The 24,243-nt window shown below is 37.4% G+C and overlaps 1 protein-coding gene across 2 annotated transcripts in view; it reads left to right on the top strand.

Annotated features, from left to right (window-relative positions):
• The window catches only part of GOLM2 (golgi membrane protein 2), a 113,611-nt gene that overhangs the window by 40,177 nt on the left and 49,191 nt on the right, over positions 1-24,243 (top strand). For both annotated transcript variants that reach the window (XM_037151961.2, XM_037151952.2), the window contains exons 3-6: positions 7,848-7,950; positions 12,347-12,437; positions 16,070-16,214; positions 16,534-16,614. In XM_037151961.2, coding sequence (XP_037007856.2) covers positions 7,848-7,950; positions 12,347-12,437; positions 16,070-16,214; positions 16,534-16,614 — 420 coding nt within the window. The remainder of the gene's footprint in view (positions 1-7,847; positions 7,951-12,346; positions 12,438-16,069; positions 16,215-16,533; positions 16,615-24,243) is intronic.

Below are 24,243 nucleotides of genomic sequence, written 5' to 3'. Positions count from 1 at the left end.
TTAAATTTGGGGCCAGCATTTTAATCTTATGCTGTAAACAGAGTTCATGCAATGAAATGTTGATAAAGAGTCCTTAAGAATAAAAATAATAATAATAAAGAATCCTCAAAGAAAATTGAATTGTAGCTTCAGAGGCCATTGAATTTCTAGGGAAAAGAAAAGAGGTGATCCCTCTGTACTGTGTCCAACCTGCTAAAATAATCCATTCAGGTTTAGGGATGCTTTGGACAGGTCCTCCAAGCTTATAATGTTTTAGATTCTCTGGGAACAGAATGGAACCTGGGAAGGTATATATTTTTTCATTTAGATGAAGTGGTAGGAGATGACCAAAGCTTTTATTGGAAATAATAAATAAGAAAAACAAGCTCTATGGTTTGTTTACATTACTTCACACCACCACTGTTCTATGGAGTTGGGGGTCTGAAGACCACCCTTCTCTTTCACACCCTTTGGGTACAACACTGTGTACTTTAAAACTTTGGATGCAGTGACTTTAAATTTATATGTATGGGTAATACCTGCTCTCTAATTTCATAAATATATCTTTATTCTGTAACCATTTGAATCTCTTTAGATGGAACTAGATAATTTATTTTTATCATCCTCTTGGAGAAGCCAACCCTAGCTGACTTTGTAATTAAGTGAAGTTTTGCTTTCGTCTAGCAAAACCATTAGGAAGTGTTGTTTGTGTGTTGTAATCCCAAAATAGGAATCACTACATTTTTACTATCTGTGATTTAGAACAGCTTTGATTTTCTATTAGAAATTTGCTTCCTGGGTGGTCATATTTTTTGTTGCATTTCTGTCCCCATTCTGCTCTTTTTGACTCACAGGAGTGCATTAAGATGCTACAGAAGATGCTGCGCTGTCAGTGCTGCTTCCAGCTTGCAATTTTTATAAATGATTCTGTTTGTTATCAAAGTATATTTCTTATTACATTTTAGTATGTCAGTTGAATAAGAAATCTTGTGGCTTCTGCTAGTATATGTCAAAGAAAATGATGGCCTATATAACTGAGTAAAAATCTTTATTGTACCATATGTGTTGAAGTAGATCTTGAGATGTTTTGAAATTTTATATGAAACTCAGCAGAGAAAAAGGCTTTGTTTGAACTCATAACTCTACAACTTTTGGTTTTATTAATGTGACTTTGTTCTGTGGAAACTATTTGTACTGAAACAAACTTCTTTTTTTTTTTAAATTTTTTTATTGATTATGTTGTTACAGTTGTTCTATTCCCCCCTTCATTCCCCTCCACCCTACCCCCCATCCCCACCATTACCCCCCCTTTAGTTTATGACCATGTGTCTCAATTCCTTTAGATTCTATATTTCCCATGCTATTCTTGCCCCCCCCATCTATTTTCTATCTACTGTCTATGCTACTTATTTTCTGTACCTTCTCCCCCCTTCTCCTCCTCCCACTCCCCTGTTGCTAACCCTCCTTGAGATCTTCATTTCTATGTTTCCACTCCTGATCTAGCTGTCCTTTTAGTTTGCTTTCGTTTTAGGTGTGGTTGTTACTAACTGTGAGTTTGTTGTCCTTTCACTGTTCATGTTTCTTTAACTTCTTTTTCTTAGATAAGTCCCTTTAACATTTCATATAATAAGGGCTTGGTGATGATGAATTCCTTGAATTTGATCTTATCTGAGAAGCACCTTATCTGTCCTTCCATTCTAAATGAAAGTTTTGCTGGATAGAGCAATCTTGGTTGTAGGTCTTTGGATTTCATGACTTGGAATACCTCCTTCCAGCCCCTTCTTGCCTGTAAGGTCTCTTTTGAGAAATCTGCTGACAGTCTGATGGGGACTCCTTTGTAGGTGACTGTCCCCTTAGCTCTTGCTGCTTCTAGGATTCTCTCCTTCATTTTAATTTTGGCTAATGTAATGATGATGTGCCTTGGTGTGTTCCTTCTTGGGTCCAACTTCTTTGGGACTCTCTGAGCTTCCTGGATTTCCTGGAAGTCTATTTCCTTTGCCAGATTGGGGAAATTCTCCTTTATTATTTGTTCAAATAAGTTTTCCACTGGTGGCTGTGCCTTTCCCCCTTCTGGTACCCCTATAATTCGGATGTTGGAGCGTTTAAAGATGTCCTGGAGGTTCCTAAGACTCTCCTCATTTCTTTGAATTCTTGCTTCTTGACTCTTTTCTGTTTGGCCATTATTTGCTTTCTTCTGGTCCACTCCATTGATTTGAGTCCCAGTTTCCTTTTCATTGCTATTGGTGTCCTGTGCAATTCCATTCATTTCAATTAGTTTCGCCTTCATATGTATATCTAATTTGTGGCTATAATCAACCAGTTCTGTGAGGATCCTGATGACCAGTGTTTTAAACTGTGCGTCTGAGAGTTTTGCTATTTCTTCATCGCTTAGATCTATAGGCTCTGGGACTTTGAGATCTTGCGACATTTTTGGTCTGTTCTGGCCCTTTAAGTGTGAGAAGTGGTGCCTTGGACTCCCAGGTCGCTGGGTTGTGGTGCTTATGTGGGGGCGTGGTCAGAGCGAGGAAATGGCAACTCCCTCTGCTGTTTCTCACAGCTGGGTGAGGATTAGCGTCTTAGGTGGTTCACCTGGGCCGGGCCACTCGCTGGGTTATGACGCTGTATGGGAGGTGGGGTCAGAGCAGGGGAATGGTGGCGCCCTCCCTGCCGCTTGCTGAGGGACCCGCCGGCCCCGGTCCAACCGCCCACTTCCTCGCCTGTCTGCCCGTGCACAAATGCGCGACCACAGTCAACACTCAGCACCGCTCCCCCGCTGTCTCCCCCGCGGTCGCTTGCCTGGTGGCTCACTGGGTCGCTAACTAGGTCCAACCGTGCGCCTGGATTCTGCGCGTCTGGATTCCGCGCCTGAGCCCGTGACCTCCTGTGCAATCCCGTTTCACCAGCCGCTGGTTTCGCCCCTTACCGATCAGGCTGAAGAATTTGTTGTTAACGGACTTCCGAAAAGTTCAATTTTCCGTGTTCTGGCTGTGTTTTCTGTTGCTAATATTTAATTGTCTCTAAACTTGGTTGTGTGAGAAGGCACGGCACATCCACCTATGCCTCCATCTTGGCGGAAGTCTGAAACAAACTTCTTGATAAGTTGACTATAAAACCCAGATTTGACCATTTTCATTGAAATTAATACTGGATATAATAGAATTAATACACACTAAAGCCCTTAAAAATCTTTATAATAGTTAATATTTCCATGGGAATGAAAGGAATAGGAGTTGATTTTTAATTCCTGATAAATTAATATTCTAGTATACACTAATTTATTTTAAATAGCTTACCTTATTTTTATGCTTATTACTGAAAAAAATTGAAATCAAAATATTCCAGAAGTAAATACTTTTTTTGCTTGAAAAGCTGATCCTAGGCCACCCCTTTTTAACTATATCTCCAGTTTTTGAAGTTAAATTGAGGGAGTATGGCCATGTTTTTCTATAATATACCCTGGTGTTACTGTCTGAGGTAGAACATCCTGCACAATCAATCATAGACCTAATCTGCCTTGGCTGATGTAGCTCAGTGGATTGAGATCGGGCCTGCGAACCAAAGGATCATGCGGTTCCGTTCCTAGTCGGGGTGCATGCCTGGGTTGCTGGCCAGGTCCCAGTGGGGGACACACGGAGAGGCAGCCATACATTGATGTTTTTCTCCCTCTTTCCTTCCCTTCCTCTCTAAGGATAAATAAATAAAATCTAAAAAAAAAAATCATAGACCTAATCTCATGTTAACTTACTTTCTCTGGGAATCCTGCTGTGGTGACCTGCAGCAGGCACACCAAACACAGAGTGTCTTTGGGGGGGGAAATGGCACGGCAATCAGTTGAAAGTAAAATTGTTATATAGGAGATTTTTGTCTTTAGTTTTGCTTTCTCTTCTGTTTAATTTCCCTTTTTAAGCTTTTATTTTTGCCACTGAAAACACTAAATTAGTTTTCTGCTTTATAATCTTTACCTTTGTTCAAATGGAAAAGAATCTATTACTTTACATGGACTGGAACTCACTTATAATAATGTTTTATTTTTCTTTGTTAGTCGTATTTTAAGCCTTTTACCTCCATTTAGAAATGAAACCTTTATTTCCTGATAAAGGAATTCAAATATTGTTAGAAGCTTTGTGGAGAGGCAGAGAAACCATCCTAAATCTTGAAATCATTCTAAAGTCTCAGATATGTGTGTGTATATGTGTATATGTGTATATATATATATATATTCATATACCTATGTATTTAAATTGTATTGACTTTTTAGTTCTAGAACCTTTCCTGCCTGACCACAGATTCTCTAAACTGTAGCTGACTCTGTAAGCTACAAGGCTTTTTGTTACTGCTTCCTGCTGGGTCTCATTGTCTCTGTAGACTCAACACCCATAGCTGAGGCCAAAGTTTCTGCTACCTCTAGCCCTCTGTGTTTTAAGACATGGGGCCAGGGATCAGATAACAAGCTGAATGTGTTATTCAGGGATACCTGGCCTCAGTTTGGTTAAGTGTACAAGCACTGAGTTATAAGATGAGTAAGTTTTGGGAATCTAACATACAGTTTGGTGATTATAGTTGACAGTACTTTTTATGTATGTGAAAATTGGTAAGAAAGTAGATCTTAAATGTTCTTACCACAAAAAATAAATAGTTCTTATAAGAGATGATGGAGGTGTTAGCTAATGCTACAGTGGTAATCATTTCACAGGAAGTGATTCAAATCAACATGTTGTGTACCTTAACTTATACAGTGTTTTATCTCAATGAAAAAAAATGTAAATAAACAAAAAATGTGGCTTGAATATGTAAACATTTATTAAATACAAGCATTTTATGTGAAGCATTTCTTTTTCATACCTGATTCTTATATTATACAGTAGCTATTATTATGTGTATTGTTAAACTTTTTTCTTATATGCCTCAGCTGATATTCATGTGACTTCAAAATTTTTGTTGTCATTGCCACAGTTAGAATTTCACAATAAAATCTAGAATGAGAAAAAATTGCTCAGATTTCCACCACTAAACATAATTGCCAATTTTTTACCTTCTATTTCTGTGTAATTATGTTTATATATTTACATTATAATATATTCAATACATATTTTATATTTATGTAATATATTTAATATTTATATGAAACATGTATATATCTTTAATATTCTATATTCCTGTGTTTACATCTGCTTTTTAAAAACTCATATCCGAAGTAGTTTTGGAGAGCCTTTAAAGTAATAAGACTAAAAAATTTATAAGCCTTCATGAAAGGTAGATGTTTTATTTTACCTATAGTATTGGTACTTCTGGGTAGACATTATGTTTTAGCCTTAACAGATGTTGCTTATAGAGAATATATCTCTGTTCTCATTTGTAAAAATTAAGACTTTTCTTAACTACTGCTTTTGCTTAACTGCTAATAAGGCTGTTACATAATTTTTTTAAATATATTTTATTGATTATGCTGTTACAGTTGTTCTATTTCCCCACTTCATTCCTCTCCACCTGCATACCCCCTCCCCCACCATTCCCCCCTTTAGTTCATGACCATGTGTCTCAAGTTCTTTAGATTCTATATTCCCCCTACTATTCTTACCCTCCCCCCTATCTATTTTCTACCTACCGTCTATGCTACTTATTTTCTATACCTTCTCTCCCCTTCTCCTTCTCCCACTCCCCTGTTGCTAACCCTCCATGTGATCTTCATTTCTATGGTTCTGCTCCTGATCTAGCTGTCCTCTTAGTTTGCTTTTGTTTTAGGTGTGGTTCTGAATAACTGTGAGTTTGCTGTCCTTTCACTGTTCATCTTTTTTATCTTCTTTTTCTAAGATAAGTCCCTTTAACATTTCATATAATAAGAGCTTGGTGATGATGAACTCCTTGAATTTGACCTTATCTGAGAAGCAGTTTATCTGTCCTTCCATTCTAAATGAAAGTTTTGCTGTATAGATCAATCTTGGATGTAGGTCTTTGGATTTCATGACTTGGAATACTTCTTTCCAGCCCCTTCTTGCCTGTAAGGTCTCTTTTTAGAAATCTGCTGACAGTCTGATGGGGACTCCTTTGTAGGTGACTGTCCCCTTATCTCTTGCTGCTTTTAGGCATTCTCTTCTTCATTTTAATTTTGGCTAATGTAATGATGATGTGCCTTGGTGTGTTCCTTCTTGGGTCCAACTGCTTTGGTACTCTCTGAGCTTCCTGGATTTCCTGGAAGTCTATTTCCTTTGCCAGATTGAGGAAATTCTCCTTTATTATTTGTTCAAATAAGTTTTCCAGTGGTGGCTGTTCCTTTCCCCCTCTGGTACCCCTATAATTTGGATGTTGGAATGTTTAAAGATGTCCTGGAGGTTCCTAAGCCTCTCCTCATTTTTTTGAATTCTTGTTTCTTCATCCTTTTCTGTTTGGTCATTTTTTTCCTTCTTCTGGTCCACTCCTTTGATTTGAGTCCCAGTTTCCTTTCCATCACTATTGGTTTTCTGTGCTTTTCCCTTCATATCAATTAGTTTAGCCTTCATATATTCCTGTAATTTGTGACTAAAATCAACCAGTTCTATGAGCATCCTGATTACCAGTGTTTTGAACTGTGCATCTGAAAGTTTGGCTATTTCTTCATTGGTTAGATTTATGGACTGTGGGGCTCTGAGTTGTTCTTGAGCCATATTTTAGTCTGTTTGTGCACGTGAAGTATGAGGAGTGGAGCCTTAGGTGTTCACCAGGGCGGGGCCACCCAGGTGGCTGGTTTGTGATGCTATATGTGAGGGCGTGGTCAGACAGGGACAATGGCGGTTCCCTCTGCTGCGTCCTACCACTGGGGCCTGCGTGTTCTGTCTCCTCTCTCCTTCACCAGTTTCTCTGCACAAGAATGTGTGACCACAATCAGCCCTCAGTGGGTCCACTGCCTGGCGCGCTCAGTGAGTCCTTCCGCTTCTCCACACCTGGGATCTGCCCACAGCTACAGGCGCACCTGGGTCATGTGCCCAGGTCTGTCTGGTGGATGTTTCCTGCCCAACCTGGCTCTGCTGCTGGCTCTGTCCCTCTTACTGGTTTGGCTGAAGGGTTTGTTGTTGTCAGACTTCCGTGTAGTTCAATTTTCTGTGGTTTGCCTGTGTTTTTGTTGCTAAAACTTTGTTGTTTTTAAACTTGGTTGTGTGAGAAGGGGCAGTGCTTCCACCTATGCCTTCATCTTGGCGGAAGTCCCAATTTTGTAATTATCTAAGAAAATGATACTTACCTTCTCTGGCTGAATTTGTTTTATTTGTAGTATCAGATGAAGAGAGAGTGGCTCTAGAAGATGTAGGCCCACTGATTATGAATAGATGTTCATGAAAGAACTTCTTGCCCAGCTTTTAATTTACTTTCCCGTTCAGAATTTCATATCATTCATTATAACTAAAACTTTCAGCCCTTGTCCAGAAATTATGAGCTTTGAAATGGAATTTTTGTATATGTGGACCTAGCATCAATTGCAGAACTAGAAATGAGATGTAAAGTGATTAGCACCTAAGTTGGGAGTCAAATGTGATTTAAAATAAAAAAGAAACCTTGAATTATATACCCATAGATAACACCTACTTTTATAAAGCAGATAGTTTTAAAGAGGTAGGTAGGATTTTTTTCGTACTGTTTTTACAGCTTATATGTCTAGATAGTGTGAAAAATGTGTGATATTTTAATATTTCTGATTGATGTGAAAATTACTGAGACTATCTTGTTTTAAAAATAAGTTTATTTGCCCATGCATGTGTTATAAAAGGCAATTAAATGGGATGCTAATTACATAATTTAACTGAGTAAAAATATTGAGAAATATATATAATTTTTAAAAATTCCATAACTTCTCACTTTGAATAAATTCTGTTCTTTTAATTCTTACTTTGTGTGCCTAGAGCAACTTGCTGAGCTCCGTCAGGAGTTTCTTCGACAAGAAGACCAGCTCCAGGACTACAGGAAGAACAGTACTTATCTTGTGAAGAGATTAGAATATGAGAGGTAAGGTGCTACAGTCAACAAATATTAATGAATCCGAAATATCTGTCCAATTTTAGACAATTCATTTTTTTTGTTTCTGGCTTCTGTCTTTTTTTGTTGTTGTTGTTTTCTTAGGTCTTTTAAATTGGTTTTCTATTGTCTTTCTATTGAAGTCTTTCTCTTTTATTTTGGTATGTTTAACACCATGAATATTCCTCTTACAAGGCATGTTGTGTCTGGTCCTGTGAGAGAGAAAATCTTACCTGGTTTTACTGAATTAGATGTGGCAAAGACCGAAAGGAGATTAAGTGTCCACGATTCTTGTAGAGAGTCGTCCAGAAGATGAAGACAGTATTGGGAGGTGTCCTCAGAATAGCTGAGGACTGAATGACAGCTGCTTCTCCTGCTGTTTACTTCAGGCTCCTTGTTTACACTGCTTTACTTAGTGATGAGGTTGGTAAATCTCTTAGGGGCTTTTCTAGTAGCCACTCTTTTTTTAAATGTCTTTGTTTCTTTATTTTTCTTGTTAACAGTATTGCAGATGTCCACATTTGGCCCCATTACCCTTTTGCCCCCCTCCTCCAAGGCCCTGCCCCCCCTTCCATCTGGCCATCACCACAGTGTTGTCTGTGGGTTAGGCATATATGCTTTTTTGCTAATTTGTTCACCTTCTTTCATCCAGTCCTCCCCTTCCCCCCCGTGACAGTTGTCAGTCTGTCCCATGTATCCATGCCTCTGTTTCTATTCTGTTCCTCACTTTATATTGTTCATTAGATTCCACGTGTGAGATCAGATGGTATTTGTCTTTTTCTGACTAGCTTATTTCACTTGAGCAATCACTCTTTAGAACCTTAGTTACATCTTTAATCAATTTTAGAGTAAAAGGTATTTTTAGGTCTACACACCAAAAATTAGACCCACCATATTTTAAAGTATAATTTATCCATTCTGTTTTCTTACTCTTGTAGGTTATCAATATGTAGCTACTTACATATATGTATTTAGACCTAACAGTATTCAATGGTTTTCCATATACCTATAGGATTAAAGTTTTAACATATTTAGAGGCAATATATTATTTCAGCCTATTAATGAACCAAAGCTTGTTTAATCTCTCCCAGTTGCTGAACCATTAGAGTAGTTATTCTTTTCTCACTGTTATAACTATCAGCTATAAAACTCTTTATGTAAAAAGGATTTTTTCCCTCTTATATTATTTCACTGGTGTATATTCTCAAAAATAGAATTCCTGAGGTAGAATGTTTATTGCTTTTATTGCTCAGTGCACATATGTGAAAGATGGCTTTCTAACACGATGGCATTAATTTATAATATGTTTCTCTGTAGCCCCATGAACATGGGCTTTTGTAACTCTAACTTATTTTCGTGAGTATAGGAATAATGTAATGCTATAAGTCTATGTACGAAATTTAATTTGCATTTTAATACTGAAAGTTAAAACAATTTTTTAAAGATTGTGTTTATTTTATTTTTAGAGTGAGGGGAGGGAGGAACAGAGGGATAGAAACATCCATGTGAGAGAGATATGGCTTCTCACACCACTCCCAACTGGGGACCTGGTCTGCAACCCAGGCATGTACCCTGAGTGGGACTCGAACCAGTGACCTTTGGGTTTGCAGGCTGGCGCTAGTCTACTGAGCCACACCAGCCAAGGCTAAAATTTTTCTATATATTAACTATTTGTTTCCTTTTGCATGAACCATCTGTTTTTATCCTTTGACTACTGTACAGTGGACATTCACAGTCCTTACAATTTTTAAAATATATTTTATTGATTCTGCTATTAGAGTTGTTGCATTTTTCTCTACCCTTTATTCCCCTCTACCCTATATCCTGTCCACCATCATTCCCCAACCTTAGTTCAGGCCAATGGGTCATGTATAGTAAGTTTTTTTGCTTCTCCATTTCCAATACTATTTTTAAACTCCCCTTATCTATTTTGTACCTACCATTTATACTTCTTATTCCCTGTACCTGTCCACCCATTCTCCTCCCACCTACTCCCCACTGATAACCTTCCATGTGATCTCTATTTCTGTGATTCTGTTCCTGTTCTAGTTACTTGCTTAGTTCATTTTAGTTTTTGTTTTTAGGTTCAGTTGTTGATAATTGTGAGTTCCTTGTCATTTTACTATTCATAGTTTTGATCTTCTTCTTATTCTTAGATAAGTCATCCCCTAACATTTCATATAGTAAGGGCTTGGTGATGATGAATTCCTTTAATTGACCTTCTCTGGGAAGCACTTTACCTGTCCTTCCATTATAAATGGTAGCTTTGTTGAAGAGAGTAATCTTGGATGTAGGTCCTTGCCTTTCATGACTTGAAATACTTGTTGCCAGCCCCTTCTTGCCTGCAAGGTTTCTTTGGAGAAATCAGCTGACGGTCTTATGGGAACTCCTTTGTAGGTAACTGTCTCCTTTTCTCTTGCTGCTTTTAAGATTCTTTCCTCATCTTTAATCTTAAGTAATATAATTATGATGTGCCCTGGTGTGTGCTTCCTTTGGTCCAACTTTGGGACTCTTTAAGCTTCCTGGACTTCCTAAAGGTCTATTTTCTTTACCAGATGAGGGAAGTTCTCCTTCCTTATTTTTTCAAAGTTTTCAATTTCTTGCTCTTCCTCTTCTCCTTCTGGCACCACTAGGATTTGAATGCACCACTAGGAGCACTTAAAGTTGTCTCGAAGGTTCCAAAGCCTCTCCTCATGTTTTTGAATTCTTGTTTCTTCATTCTGTTCTGGTTGAATGTTTCTTTCTTCCTTCTGTTCCAAATCACTGATCTGAGTCCTGGTTTCCTTCCCTTCACTGTTGGTTCCCTTTATTTCACTTTTCATAGCCTTCACTTTTTCTTCTATTTTGCAACCATACTCAACCATATCTGTGAGCATCTTGATTACCAGTGTTTTGACCTGTGCATCTCATTGGTTGGCTAACTCTTCATTGCTTACTTGTATTTTTTTCTGGAGCTTTGATCTGCTCTTTCATTTGGCCATTTTTTTATTTAATTTATTTATTTATTTATTTTTTGGTCTCGGTATGCCTGGTATGTAGGAAAGGGCTGAGCCTTAGGTATTTGCCAGGGTGGGGCAACCCTGGTATCTACATTGTGGTGCTGTATGTGGGGGAGGAGTCCAAGAAGGAACAGTGCTGCTTGCTCAGCTCTTGGCTGGCATTCAGTCACTTCCTCCACTACCCACAAGCAAATTGGGCTCTTGTGGTGCTGATTCCCAGGTGGGTGGGTTTGTGTATGTTCTAGGACCCTGTATGTTTGTTGGGTCTCTCCAACAAACTCTCCTGTGAGACTCAGAGAGTTTCTCCGGCTGCCTCAGCCCTCACAGGTTTTTTCAGTCAGAGGTTTTGAGGCTTTTTTTAGCCCCCTCACTGGAATTCTGGTTTGCGTGGTCTGTCTCGCTCCCCATTTGTTCCTCCAGGTTTATTTGCATGTTAATGTGGATTTCTGGTCCACTAGCTGCCACCTTGCTGTCCGCCCTTCCTACTGGTCTGGATAAATGTTTCTTCTTTAACTTCTTGGTGTTTGGACTGCCATACTGTTCAATTTTCTGGGAGTTATTGTTATTTTTGTTTTTAAATATGTTGTTTTCCCACTTTTGGTTGTCGGAGTAGGCAGTATATATCTACTTACACCTCCATCTTGGCTGAAGGTCCTTTACTTTTTTTTGTTTCTTTCCATTTTTCTTGAGGTTAGTCTGTGTTACTAATTTTCTCTATTCTTGTTCTTCCTTTAAAAATTTTTTATTTGTATTACTGATTTTGCACACTGATTTTTGGAGGGAAACAGAAACATCAAATAAGAGAAAATGTTTCTTTTATTTATGTATTTCTCTGTTGCTTCTGGTATGTTCCCTGATGGAGAGCTAACTCTCAACCCTCAACCTTGATGTATCAGGACAATGCTCTAACCAACTGAGTTACCTGACTAGGACCCATTATTGTTCTTGTTGTGATTTAGATTTTTATTATTGTGTTAAAATACTAACGGATGAATCATCTGCCACTCCTATTAACTCTCATAATTCTGTTTTTTCTCATCTGTTACTATAGTTTGGTCTCACAGTTTTCTGTAGTGTTTATCTCTTCTGTGATTGAAATTGGCTTTGACAATTGTGTTTTTTTTAAGTGAAAATTTAAAAAATAAACTTTATCTTTCTAATTTCTGTTTTTTAAAAAACATAGGTTTATCAGTATTCTTTATCCTCTATTATTCAAATATTGTAAGAATTTTGACTATGAGCTATATTATGTGTATTCTTTGTCCTCCCTTTCCCACTCTCTTGCTAACTAAATGCTTCGTTTTTGTGAATCCAAGTTTTAAACTTCTAAACAACTTTGAGAATACAATCCAAGATGATACAGTCTAAAAAATGACTTTTTAATTTAGTTTTCAGTGTGGACAACAAATCAAGGAATTAAGAGCACAGCATGAAGAAAATATTAAAAAGTTAGCAGACCAGTTTTTGCAGGAACAAAAGGTAAATTTAAAAGAATACTTAAATCAAAATGTGTTTTTGGTATAAATGTTGTAATTAAGAAATTAACATATGTACTTTTGTCATAAAACATTGTATTTTTAAGTATTCTAGCCGGCCTGATTTTAAAAATGACTTGCAATGGCTTTATTGCTGAGAAAATTACATATTTGAAAAAACATAATGTTAGCTCTTAAAACTAATTTTAGCTAAATATCTTTTATCTGACTTTTAAAAATAACTTTTGCTTTTCATATATCTCTCAGATTGCAAAGTGGAAAAGATTTTACTGAAAAATCAATTACTTCATATTTTATGCTTTTGAGAATCAGAAGAATAATTGCAAAACTTTCTCCTTAATTATAAATCTCTTACTATTCTGTATTCCTTTTTAAAACATAGAAATGAAATACCAGCCACTATTTTGATGTAAATTTTTGGGAGTGTCAAGTTTTTTAATTGATTTATCTATTTTCACAGGCTATATAGGGCCTGTTAGAAGTAACACCTGCTTGAGTGTGGTTGGTAGCAAAATAATATGGGTGTAATAATTTATAGTTTTAGTTTGAACATTTTACCTGAAATGTTATGTGGTATGCTTGAGTATGATATTGTTATGTTACAGAATTATACGCTTTATGATTTTGTAATAAAAAAGGGGTGTTATTTGTGCCAGACCTTGTATATTACCAAGGGGCCTACTAGAAATGGAGGGAATTTGTCTAAAGATTACTAGTCATCGGACATTCATTTTTCTGTACCTTGTAATCTTATCTAAGTAGCTGTGATTTGTAAGAAGTCTTGCAATTTAAAGTAAAGAGAAGTTACAGTGAAAAATAATAATCTTGCTCTCTGGTAGCATCTCCTGTGAAGGACTAGCAGTTAAGAAAATCAGATTTTCATTCTTAACTGTTTTTAGTATTTTACAGCATGGTATTGAGAATATTATTTTTTCTGTATTTCAATTTTTGAATCTATAAAATGGAATTTCTGCTGCCTGTCTGCAGCCTACCTTGAAAAGATGTGGGTGTAGATTGCTGGAAGATGGCAGGCCTGAGTAAGCTAGTGGCACAGAGGCATTGAGAACAAGTGGAAGATATTATTGACACATTGGCTAGTTAGAGGAACATAGCAGAACACAAAAGGAAGGGGAAGAGACGTTGCTGTTGCATTTGTACGGTTACAAGCGCATATAAATAATGGGGTGAGTTTGCTCTCTTCTGTTCTTCCAAAAAGCAGTTGAAAGCTTTTCCCTTTTTCCAGTGTAGTTCTCTCTTTCTGCTCTGCCCTACTGGGCTATTTTTATATTATTAATTAAGGTACTTTTCAGCAATTCTTTTCCTTTATCCTGCCCTAATTGGAATAGGCAGGGAGGAGGGAGATGCTTAGAGAACTCCTTTCTAGGGTAACCAGTCCTTTAACCTTTAGACAAACTGCCGAATTCTACTCTCTACCCCTTTATTCCCTGTTCTTCAACTACTGTGACAAGTTGATTCTGTGAAATTTAAGTTTTTTCATGGAACAAATCCAATGTAAGCTATATCAAACAAGCGTAAGTTGTAGTCAGGGATTTTTTTTTTTAAAACCAAGTAATTTAGAAATTACTCTGGCGAAGGAACAAACTAAATCCAGCCTGCTTCCTGTTTTTATATTATCCATGGACAAAGAATGGTTATTACATTTTAAAAATGGTTGAAAAATCAAAAGAATATTTTGTGATGCGAAAATTGTTAAGAAATTTTCATTTTCGTGCCTATAATAGATATAGTCTTTTGGAATATAGTCACATTCATTTGTTTACTGCTTTCATGCTACAAAGGTAGAGAAATTGTCGTAGACCAGTGGAGACTAAGGAGATCTGAGGACTTAAATGCAATGTAGTATCCTGGATTGGATCCTGGAACAGAAAAAGGACATAGTGGAAAAAGTGGTGAAGTCAATAAAGTCTAGTTTGATTAATAGTATACTCATGTTTGCTGTTTGGTTTTGCAGATGTGCCATGCTCATATAAGATGTTAGCATTAAAGGAAATTGAGTGAGAGTTCATTACTTTTTTTTGAAGTTGAAATTACTTCAGAGAAAAAGTTTATTAAAAAAAATTAGGGTGCCCCTTTACCAAATCACCAGTATTACACTTAGAAAACCTTTAAAGAATATTAAATATTGTCCATTCATATAAAGGTACAATCGTTAATAACACATCAAAGGGATAGCTTTGTTAAGTAGTTAACTATGTTAAGTGGAAAAGTATTTTTGAACAGCAGTTCATTGACGTTTAAGTTTTGTTTAATATTGTTTGTTTTTTCCACATCTACAAAGCAATAGAATACTATGAAAATAGCCTGTGATGTAAAAATATACAGAGATACAGAATAGCTGCTCAGGTTGTGCCTCATCGATTTTCTCACCCTGTCCTTCGTACTGACACATACAAAAATTTCATTTTGTCATTTCACTCATCAACAGTTAAGCTCTGAGATTTGGCTATTCCTACCAAATTCCCAGAAAATATGGGAGTGAGAAAGACTGTGGTTTGAATTCCTTCTCCACAATTCTCTAGCTTTGTAACCTTAGACAAGCTACTTAACTTCTTTAAGTCTCAGTTTTATTTTTCCTCACACTGTTTATCTCTGCTAGAGGATAAATCTGAAAGTAATTTGTAAACTATGAAGCACAGTACAAATGCTTGTTTTTGATTTTATCTGCCAGGTACACTGGAATTGTCAGAGCACTTTTTTTTTTCTTTTTTAAAGATTTTATTTACTTTTAGAGAGGTGGAAGGGAAGGAGAAAGGGAGAGAAACAGCTATTTCTCACCAAAGGGTGAGAAATATCAATTGGTTGCCTCTTACATGCCCCCCAACTTAGGACCTGGTCCACAACCCAGGCATGTGCCCTGGCCTGGAATCAAACTGACAACATTTTGGATATTTTGTCCCATGGTAGGATGCCCAGCCCACTGAGCCACATCAGTCAGGACACCTTTTTTGTTTTTACTGTGACAAATTTTTAAATTTGGCTCATGTAACACTAGATTTCCTGTAGATTTTTAGTACTGTTTTTTATAACATTACTCAATGATTACATTGCATAGTGCTTTACCAGTGACAAACCATGTGTAAATGTATTAAATATTAAGTATAAGGACCCATATTGCAACCAAAGCATATCTGCTTGACTCTTTGTCTCTCTCAATCTTCCACTGAGGCAACTCAACCAATACAAAAGAGAAAACTGGCCCATAAGTAGAATTGTCAGGTCTAATCATATTCCCACAGCACTCAGGGTAATGTCCAACCGTAGACCTCTACAGTAACCTGCAGTGCCCAGCAAGACTCTCTTCTTGCTGGACCACTCCCTTAGAATAGTCAGAGAGAATTACCTCTGTGTAATATTTTAGGCCATTCGCTATAATTAGAGACTTTTAAAAGGTGTTGGTTATTCTTTGACTTCATATCATGTATAAAAGCTGAACAGAAAAATAACATATCCTACATCTCCAAGTGTTTGAAATTTGGACCCATGGTATATGTTTCTGAAAATGAACTATTTCAGAACATTTATTTAATAGTTGTATCAATGATTTAACATTTTGAACTGAAAAATATTTACTGTTACCAATTCTTTATTTAACAGCAAGAGGCCAACAATTTTGAATTAAAAGGTGGAAGTGAATTGGGTACAAACAATCATGCAGTACCTAAAAATGTTCCACAAGTACCTGAGAATGCTGCAGAAAAGAATGAAGAGCCCTCGAGCAATCATATTCAGCAGGGGAAAGGTATTACAGTTGTTTGGTTTTGTGTTAACAGCATAATGACTTTCCTCATTTTGAAGTGAACATCTCCAATCATAACAAATATTGTTTGATTTTAGTTCAGTTATGATTAAATGTCTGTATTGTTTCAAATGTACATCCTTTGATAGAGAAAAAAAACAGTAAGTCATTTTAGAGTTACAACTCCATGTCCAAAGCGAGATATAAAAATATTCAGTGAGTGTAGCTTATTGCTTTAGAAACTGATTGTTACCTTCCTTCAAAAAAAATTTCAATTTATATAAGAAAAAATAAAGAATTATGTCTTTTGTTACTTGGGCAGAGCAAATCAAACCAGGTGGTGATGCAGGAATGCCTGGAATAGAAGAGAATGACCTTGCAAAAGTTGAAGACCTTCCAACTGGTAAGTAAAAGTTAGTAGAGTATTTGACTAGTGTGATCTTTACTATTTTTCATGTGACCTTTTTCTCTTTTTGAGTAACACTTGACAAAAGCCACAGGTATCAGTATGATTCATGCTTCTAGTTAATTAACTACCCATATAATTTTTATGAAAAATTTTGCTAAAGTGTATATAGTACTTGTTTTTGCCTTGATAACAGTCAACCATATTTGAACCTTTTCTTTTTTGACTCAGAGTTATTGTTCATGACACTTACGCTGTGTTAGAGCCATTTATGTTTACTGAAAGTATGTATGGCTTATTTCTTTTAGACTAAATGTTTCCAGATGGCTATGTTGTTCGTGTGCTTTAATATGACATAATAATTCCCTTACACAGGGCATTAGGCTTGTCCCTTTTCAGGACTTGACTTGTTCAGTTAATTACCCCATACTTTAAATAGTTTATTCACTATTTTTTCTTTTATGGTCACTTTTCCTCACTATACATCTCCTTTTTCATTAATGTTTATTACTACTCCATTTCCATTTGAAGTCTATCACTGCTGCTTTCCTAATACCATCCAGTCTTTTTCCATGTCTTTGTTTTTCTTGTCTTTTCTGTTTCTTGGCTATCATAGGTATCCCTCCCTGCTGACTCCAATTTATTATGTTAGAAAATCAGAAGTAATGACTTATCTGTGGTTATTCTTGGCTGTAAAAACAATCTCAGTGATTATTTCTGTGGTCACAGCTTATTGTATGTAACCGAAGTTGCTGAGTGTTTGAAGTCTAAATAAAGTTTAGTTTTTTCGTGTGTATTCTTTTGTTGTCTCCTCAAATTCTTTCATGCCTATCTTTTGGGTTCTAAGTCACAGTATAGTTTCCTAAAATAAAGGTAAGGACAAGAGCAATAACACATGTTTAAAAATACGGAGTTAGAGTGAGCATAATTTGTTTGTAAGACAGTGAAGTTATCCAGTGACTCTTAATGTGTGGCCCTTGGACCCCCCAGTATCAGCATTACCCAGGAACTTTATAGAAATGCAAATTCTTGGATTTCCAGCTAAGGTGAAGGCATAGGTAGAGATGTTGTGCCTCCTTGCACAACCAAAAGAAGGACAGCAACAAATTTAAAAAAAACAACCAGAACTGACAGAAAGTTGAATTCTATGGGAATCTGACAGCCAAGAAGTTAAAGAAGAAACATTCATCTAGACTGGTAGGAGGGGCAGAGGCAGGCAGGCAGCCAGGCAGAGAAGACTTGTAGCAAGGTGGTGGCTGGCAGACAGGGCAGTACCACATTTGCATGCAGATAAACTGGGAGGAACAACTGGAGAGCCATACATACCAAGAAACCCAGGGTTCCAGTTCAGGGAAATAAAGCCTCAAAATCTCTGACTGAAAAAACCTGTGAGGGCTGAGGCAGCGGGAGAAACTCTCTGAGTCTCACAGGAGAGTTCGTTGGAGAGACCCAACAAACATACAGGGTCCTAGAACATACACAAACCCACCCACCTGGGAATCAGCACCACAAGAGCCCAATTTGCTTGTGGGTAGTGGAGGAAGTGACTGAATGCCAGCCAAGAGGTGAGCAAGCAGCACTGTTCCTTCTTGGACCCCTTCCCCACATACAGCACCACAATGTAGATACCAGGGTTGCCCCACCCTGGCAAATACCTAAGGCTCAGCCCTTTCCTACATACCAGGCATACCGAGACCAAAAAATAAATAAATAAATAAATTAAATAAAAAAATGGCCAAATGAAAGAGCAGATCAAAGCTCCAGAAAAAAATACAAGTAAGCAATGAAGAGTTAGCCAACCAATGAGATGCACAGGTCAAAACACTGGTAATCAAGATGCTCACAGATATGGTTGAGTATGGTTGCAAAATAGAAGAAAAAGTGAAGGCTATGAAAAGTGAAATAAAGGGAACCAACAGTGAAGGGAAGGAAACCAGGACTCAGATCAGTGATTTGGAACAGAAGGAAGAAAGAAACATTCAACCAGAACAGAATGAAGAAACAAGAATTCAAAAACATGAGGAGAGGCTTTGGAACCTTCGAGACAACTTTAAGTGCTCCTAGTGGTGCATTCAAATCCTAGTGGTGCCAGAAGGAGAAGAGGAAGAGCAAGAAATTGAAAACTTTGAAAAAATAAGGAAGGAGAACTTCCCTCATCTGGTAAAGAAAATAGACCTTTAGGAAGTCCAGGAAGCTTAAAGAGTCCCAAAGTTGGACCAAAGGAAGCACACACCAGGGCACATCATAATTATATTACTTAAGATTAAAGATGAGGAAAGAATCTTAAAAGCAGCAAGAGAAAAGGAGACAGTTACCTACAAAGGAGTTCCCATAAGACCGTCAGCTGATTTCTCCAAAGAAACCTTGCAGGCAAGAAGGGGCTGGCAACAAGTATTTCAAGTCATGAAAGGCAAGGACCTACATCCAAGATTACTCTCTTCAACAAAGCTACCATTTATAATGGAAGGACAGGTAAAGTGCTTCCCAGAGAAGGTCAATTAAAGGAATTCATCATCACCAAGCCCTTACTATATGAAATGTTAGGGGATGACTTATCTAAGAATAAGAAGAAGATCAAAACTATGAATAGTAAAATGACAAGGAACTCACAATTATCAACAACTGAACCTAAAAACAAAAACTAAAATGAACTAAGCAAGTAACTAGAACAGGAACAGAATCACAGAAATAGAGATCACATGGAAGGTTATCAGTGGGGAGTAGGTGGGAGGAGAATGGGTGGACAGGTACAGGGAATAAGAAGTATAAGTGGTAGGTACCTACAAAATAGATAGGGGGAGTTTAAAAATAGTATGGGAAATGGAGAAGCCAAAGACTTTTTATGTACGACCCATGGACATGAACTAAGGTGGGTGAATCATTTTGGGAGGTGGGTACAAGGCAGAGGGGAATAAAGAGAAGAAAAATATGGGACAACTGTGATAGCATGGTCAATAAAATATAATTTAAAAATTCTAAAAAGATAAACAAAAAGGGCCCAAATGAGAGAATAGATCAAAACTCCAGAAAAAAACCTGAACGAAATGGAGATCAGCAATCTGTCAGATGCAGAGTTCAACTGGCTGACCAATTGTCACCTGGGTGATTTGATATTTTGTGAAAAAACTTTGTATAAGGCATGGTGCACGAGTGAGCACATTGTGATGAAGCTGCCTGCCGATCACCAGTTGCCCATAGCTGCAGCCTTCTGAATCATCCAAATAGTTTTCACAGGGGAATGTTCAGACTTTAATGCAAAATTTAATTGCTCTGCTCACACAGTCACTGTGACTGCCATGGCCACACAGTGCACATGCTCATTCAGTGGCATCTAGTACCCCCACTGCATAGTACAGTGAAGTTCTCATTGTTCACACATGCACATTGCAGTCCACTCTCCTTGGCTTCCAGGTTACTATTGATGTTGTACAAACCGTTCTCATTATAGTAACGATGGCTGAACTTTTTTTGGACTAACCTCATTTATAACAGTTGTTTACAAGTCCTTGTCTGCAAATTTTAGCAAGTGAATTATTTTTTAGTCTATTTCTGTTGATTACTTTTTTCATTGATTACTTTTTTCTTTGATTATAGGTCAGATCCCCTGCTTCATTGTATGTCTAATTATTGTTTTGTGTGCTATTGGAATTCTAATCTAAGGAAATACTGATTTGTTGTCTTCAACTAAAGGTGTTGACTTTTGTTCTGGAAAAGAGTGAGATTACTTGGAGATACTCTTCCTTTTGTCAAGCCTGGTTCTTTTGTCAAGCTTGGTTAGGGCTGGTCAGTTTCCATTTTGTTCTAGATCTGAGGACATAGCCCTTAATTCTAGGGTATGATACCTACTTTTGTAAGTAGGACTTGTAGCATCTCATCTAAATTCCCAAGATGTGCAGTGAAGATTATTATGGCTGGGCCAGAGGAACATTGTCTTTGTATGCTAATGTGACCTCTGTTATTTCTCTTTAGGTCTAAACCCTGCAGCAGGTGCTTTCAGTTAGGCATGTTATATTTGTTTATGTATACAAAGCAAACAAGAATGTTACATCAGCCCCGGCTGGTATAGCTCAGTGGATTGAGTATAGGCCTGCAAACCAAACGATTGCTGGTTCAATTCCTAGTCCAGGGCACATGTGTGGATTGCGGGCCAGATCCCCAGTGAGGGGGGCGTGTGGGACGCAACCACACATTGATGTTTCTGTCCCTGTCTTTCTCCTGTCCCCTCTCTCTAAAAATAAATAAATGAAATATTTTTTAAAGAATGTTATATCATTATTTTGCATTTAATATTCTTGCTTCAGAATGATTAATATTTTCTATGGGCAATTGCTAATCAGAGTTTCATGAACCTCTCAAAACATTACTCAGGATTCCTGTGTAAACTATGTAATCAGGAGGTTCAATAAATTGGTTAGGACTGGTAGTTTGGAAAACAGAAAAGTTGGTATTTGTGCTGCTTGTCACTATGAGAACCAATAAGTAGAGACAAGGATTGAATCTTTGTAGACACTTTATTCAGATGCTGGCAATCTGAGAAGACGGTGGGTTATGTACCCTGAAAAACCATCTTAACATAACATCTCAAGCCAGCCCTTTTTCTAAGGAGAAAAAAAAAGGGTAGGTAAGGGGTTTGGAATTAAGGGGAAAAGGTTAGTTAAATAAAAGTTGCAGTTTGACAATTGTCCTAGCACCCCAGCGATTCTTTATCTGGGTCCTGGTTGGTGGACGTTCCCTCCCTGGAGCACAGTGGCTCAGATATCATATGCTTGCAGTCCTCCTGAATTGTTTTTGGGTCTCCTGAAGTCAGGTTTGGTTTGGTCATACATTCCAGTTCCTGGAACAATAGCTTTCTATATTCATTAATCAGTAGCCTATTAACTATAAGCTAAAACTAAAACAAAAAATTTTAGTGTGTTTTATTGATTATGCTATTACATTTGTCCTAATTTTTCCCCTTTACTCCCCTCCACCTGGTACACCCCTTCTCTCCAGCAGTCCCACCCTTAGTTCATATCTGTGGGTTGTACATAAAAGTTCTTTCCTTCTCCATTTCCTGTACTATTCTTAACATTCTCCTGTCTATTTTCTAGCTACCAATTATACTTCTTAAACCCTGTACCTTTTCCCCCATTTTTCCCCTTCCCCTTCCCAGCTGAAAACCCTCCAAATGATTTCTATGCCTATGATTCTGTTCCTGTTCTGGTTGTTTGTTTTTGTTTTCGTTTTTTATGTTCAGTTGTTTGTTGTCATTTTACTATTCATATTTTTTATCTTCTTTTTCTTAATTAAGTCCCCTTACCTTGTCATGTATTAATGACTTGGTGATGATGAATTCCTTTAGCTTTACCTTGTCTGGAAAGCACTTTATCTGCCCTTCCATTCTAAATGTTAGCTTTGCTGGATAGAGTAATTTTGGGTTGTAGGTCCGTGCCTTTCATCACTTTGAATACTTCTTGCCTCCAAAGTTTCTTTTGAGAAATCAGCTGAGAGTCTTATGGGAACTCCTTTGTAGGTAACTCTCTGCTTTTTCTTGCTGCTTTTAAGACCCTCCTTTTCTGTTTAACCTTTGATATTTTAATTATGATGTGTCTTGGTGTGGTCCGTATCTTGGTGTCTTTCTGTATGCAACTTGTTTGGGACTCTCTGTGCTTCCTGGACTAGTGTCTCTATTTCCTTTGCCAAATTAGGGAAGTTTTCTTTCACTATTTTTTCAAAGAAGTTTTCACTTTCTTGCTCTTCCTCTTGTCTTCCTGGTACCCCTATGATTTAGATATTGGAATGTTTAAAATTGTCCCAGAGGTTTGTAAGCCTCTCCTCATGTTTTTGAATTCTCGTTTCTCCTTTCTGTTCCAGTTTATTTCTTCCTTTTTTTTTTTTTCCCCAAATCATTGATTTGAATCCCAGCTTCCATCCCTTACCTTTTGGTTTTCTGTATATTCTTCTTTATTTCACTTACTGTATCCTTCATTTCTTCCTTTATTTTGTGGCCATACTCAATGAGTTCTGTTAGTATCCTGATCACCAGTGTTTTGAACTCTGTATCTGGTAGCTTGGTTGTCTCTGTTTCATTTAGTTCTTTTTCTGTGATTTTGTTCTGTTCTTTCATATGGGTCATATTTCTTTGCCTCCTTAATTTGGTGGCCTTCCTGTGTTTGTTTCTGTGTATTAGGCAGAGGTGATTTTACTCTCTTAGTTGTGTGGCCTATGTAGAAAAGGTACCTGTGAATTGTGTGGGGGCAAAGTCTTAGGTAATTGCTAGGTTGAGGCAACCTGCTTCACTGCTTTATGACTCTGTATGTTGGGGGTGGTACTCAAAATGGGAACGGTGCCATTGCCTTCGAGATCTTCTTGTCATTCTTTTTGTGGTGTCTGATGAGGCGAAGCATGTCTGCTTATGCCTCCATCTTGACTGGAAGTCTAAAGCTAAGCATTTTTCACGCAGCAGCATATTCACTGATATGTCCCCTAGAGCAAGGAATATAAAGGAAAAAATAAACAAATGGGATCTCATCAAAATAAAAAGCTTCTGCGTGGCTAAGGAAAACAGTATTAAATTAGCAAGACAACCAAATGTATGGGAAAATATATTTGCCAACGATACCACAGAGAAAGGTTTAATCTCCAAAATATACAAAGAACTTAACACAACTCCACTCTAAGAAGACACCCAACCCAATTAGAAAATGGGAAAAGGACTTGAACAGACACTTCTCCAAGGAGGACATACAGAACATTCAGAGACACATGAAGAGATGCTCAATATCATTAGCTATCAGAGAGATGCAAATTAAAACCACAATGAGATACCACTTTCCTCAGGATGGCTATCATAAACAAAGCAACAAACAACAAATGTTGGAGAGGTTGTGGGGAAACGGGGTCCTTAGTTCACTGTTGGTGGGAGTGCAGACTGGTACAACCATTATGGAAAACAGTATGGATTTCTCTCAGAAAAATAAAAATCGACCTGCCTTTTGACCCAGCAATTCCACTGCTAGGATTATATCCTAAGAATCCTAAAACATCAATATCAAAGAACCTATGCACCACAATGCTCGTAGCTTTCTTTGCAGTTCCTCAGATACACCATGCATCTCCTGTCTCAAGGCCTTTGTATTTGCTGGTTTCAGCCTGAATGTTCTTCCTCTGCACTTCATCTGCTTAAATGTCTCTTCTCCAAAATGCCTTCCCTGACCAAACTATCTGTAACAGAATCTTCCACCACTCTCTATCACATCTCTGTTTTACTTCCTATTTAACTTTTTACTCTAACATTTATAATATATTCAACGCATACTTTTTTATTATTACACCCAACAAGAATGTAGCATCGTAGGGCAATAACTCTGTTTTGTTCACTACTGAATCTCCAGCTTTGTAGAACAGTGTTTAGCATGTAGTTGATACTTAAATATTGTTGAGTGATTGAATTTCCATACTGAGAGTTCTCTTTTATAAAAAATACAGAAGTCAGGACCATAGTAGTATAAAAACTATGTGCTCTAGTGGTTTTGTGTCCTGTGTGTTGTGTTTATGGTAAATAGAATCGATCATTTTATCTTGGTATTTTGCCTTAATACTGGCTTAATCAATGATCTATCTTTAATAGCCTAGTTATTAGTGGTA

Source organism: Artibeus jamaicensis, unplaced genomic scaffold (assembly GCF_021234435.1).
Source record: "Artibeus jamaicensis isolate MK-2021 breed Jamaican fruit bat unplaced genomic scaffold, CSHL_Jam_final contig_3201, whole genome shotgun sequence".
Taxonomy (NCBI): domain Eukaryota; kingdom Metazoa; phylum Chordata; class Mammalia; order Chiroptera; family Phyllostomidae; genus Artibeus; species Artibeus jamaicensis.
The sequence above is the reverse complement of the archived record's forward strand: the minus strand, read 5'-3'. Positions and strand labels throughout refer to the sequence as shown.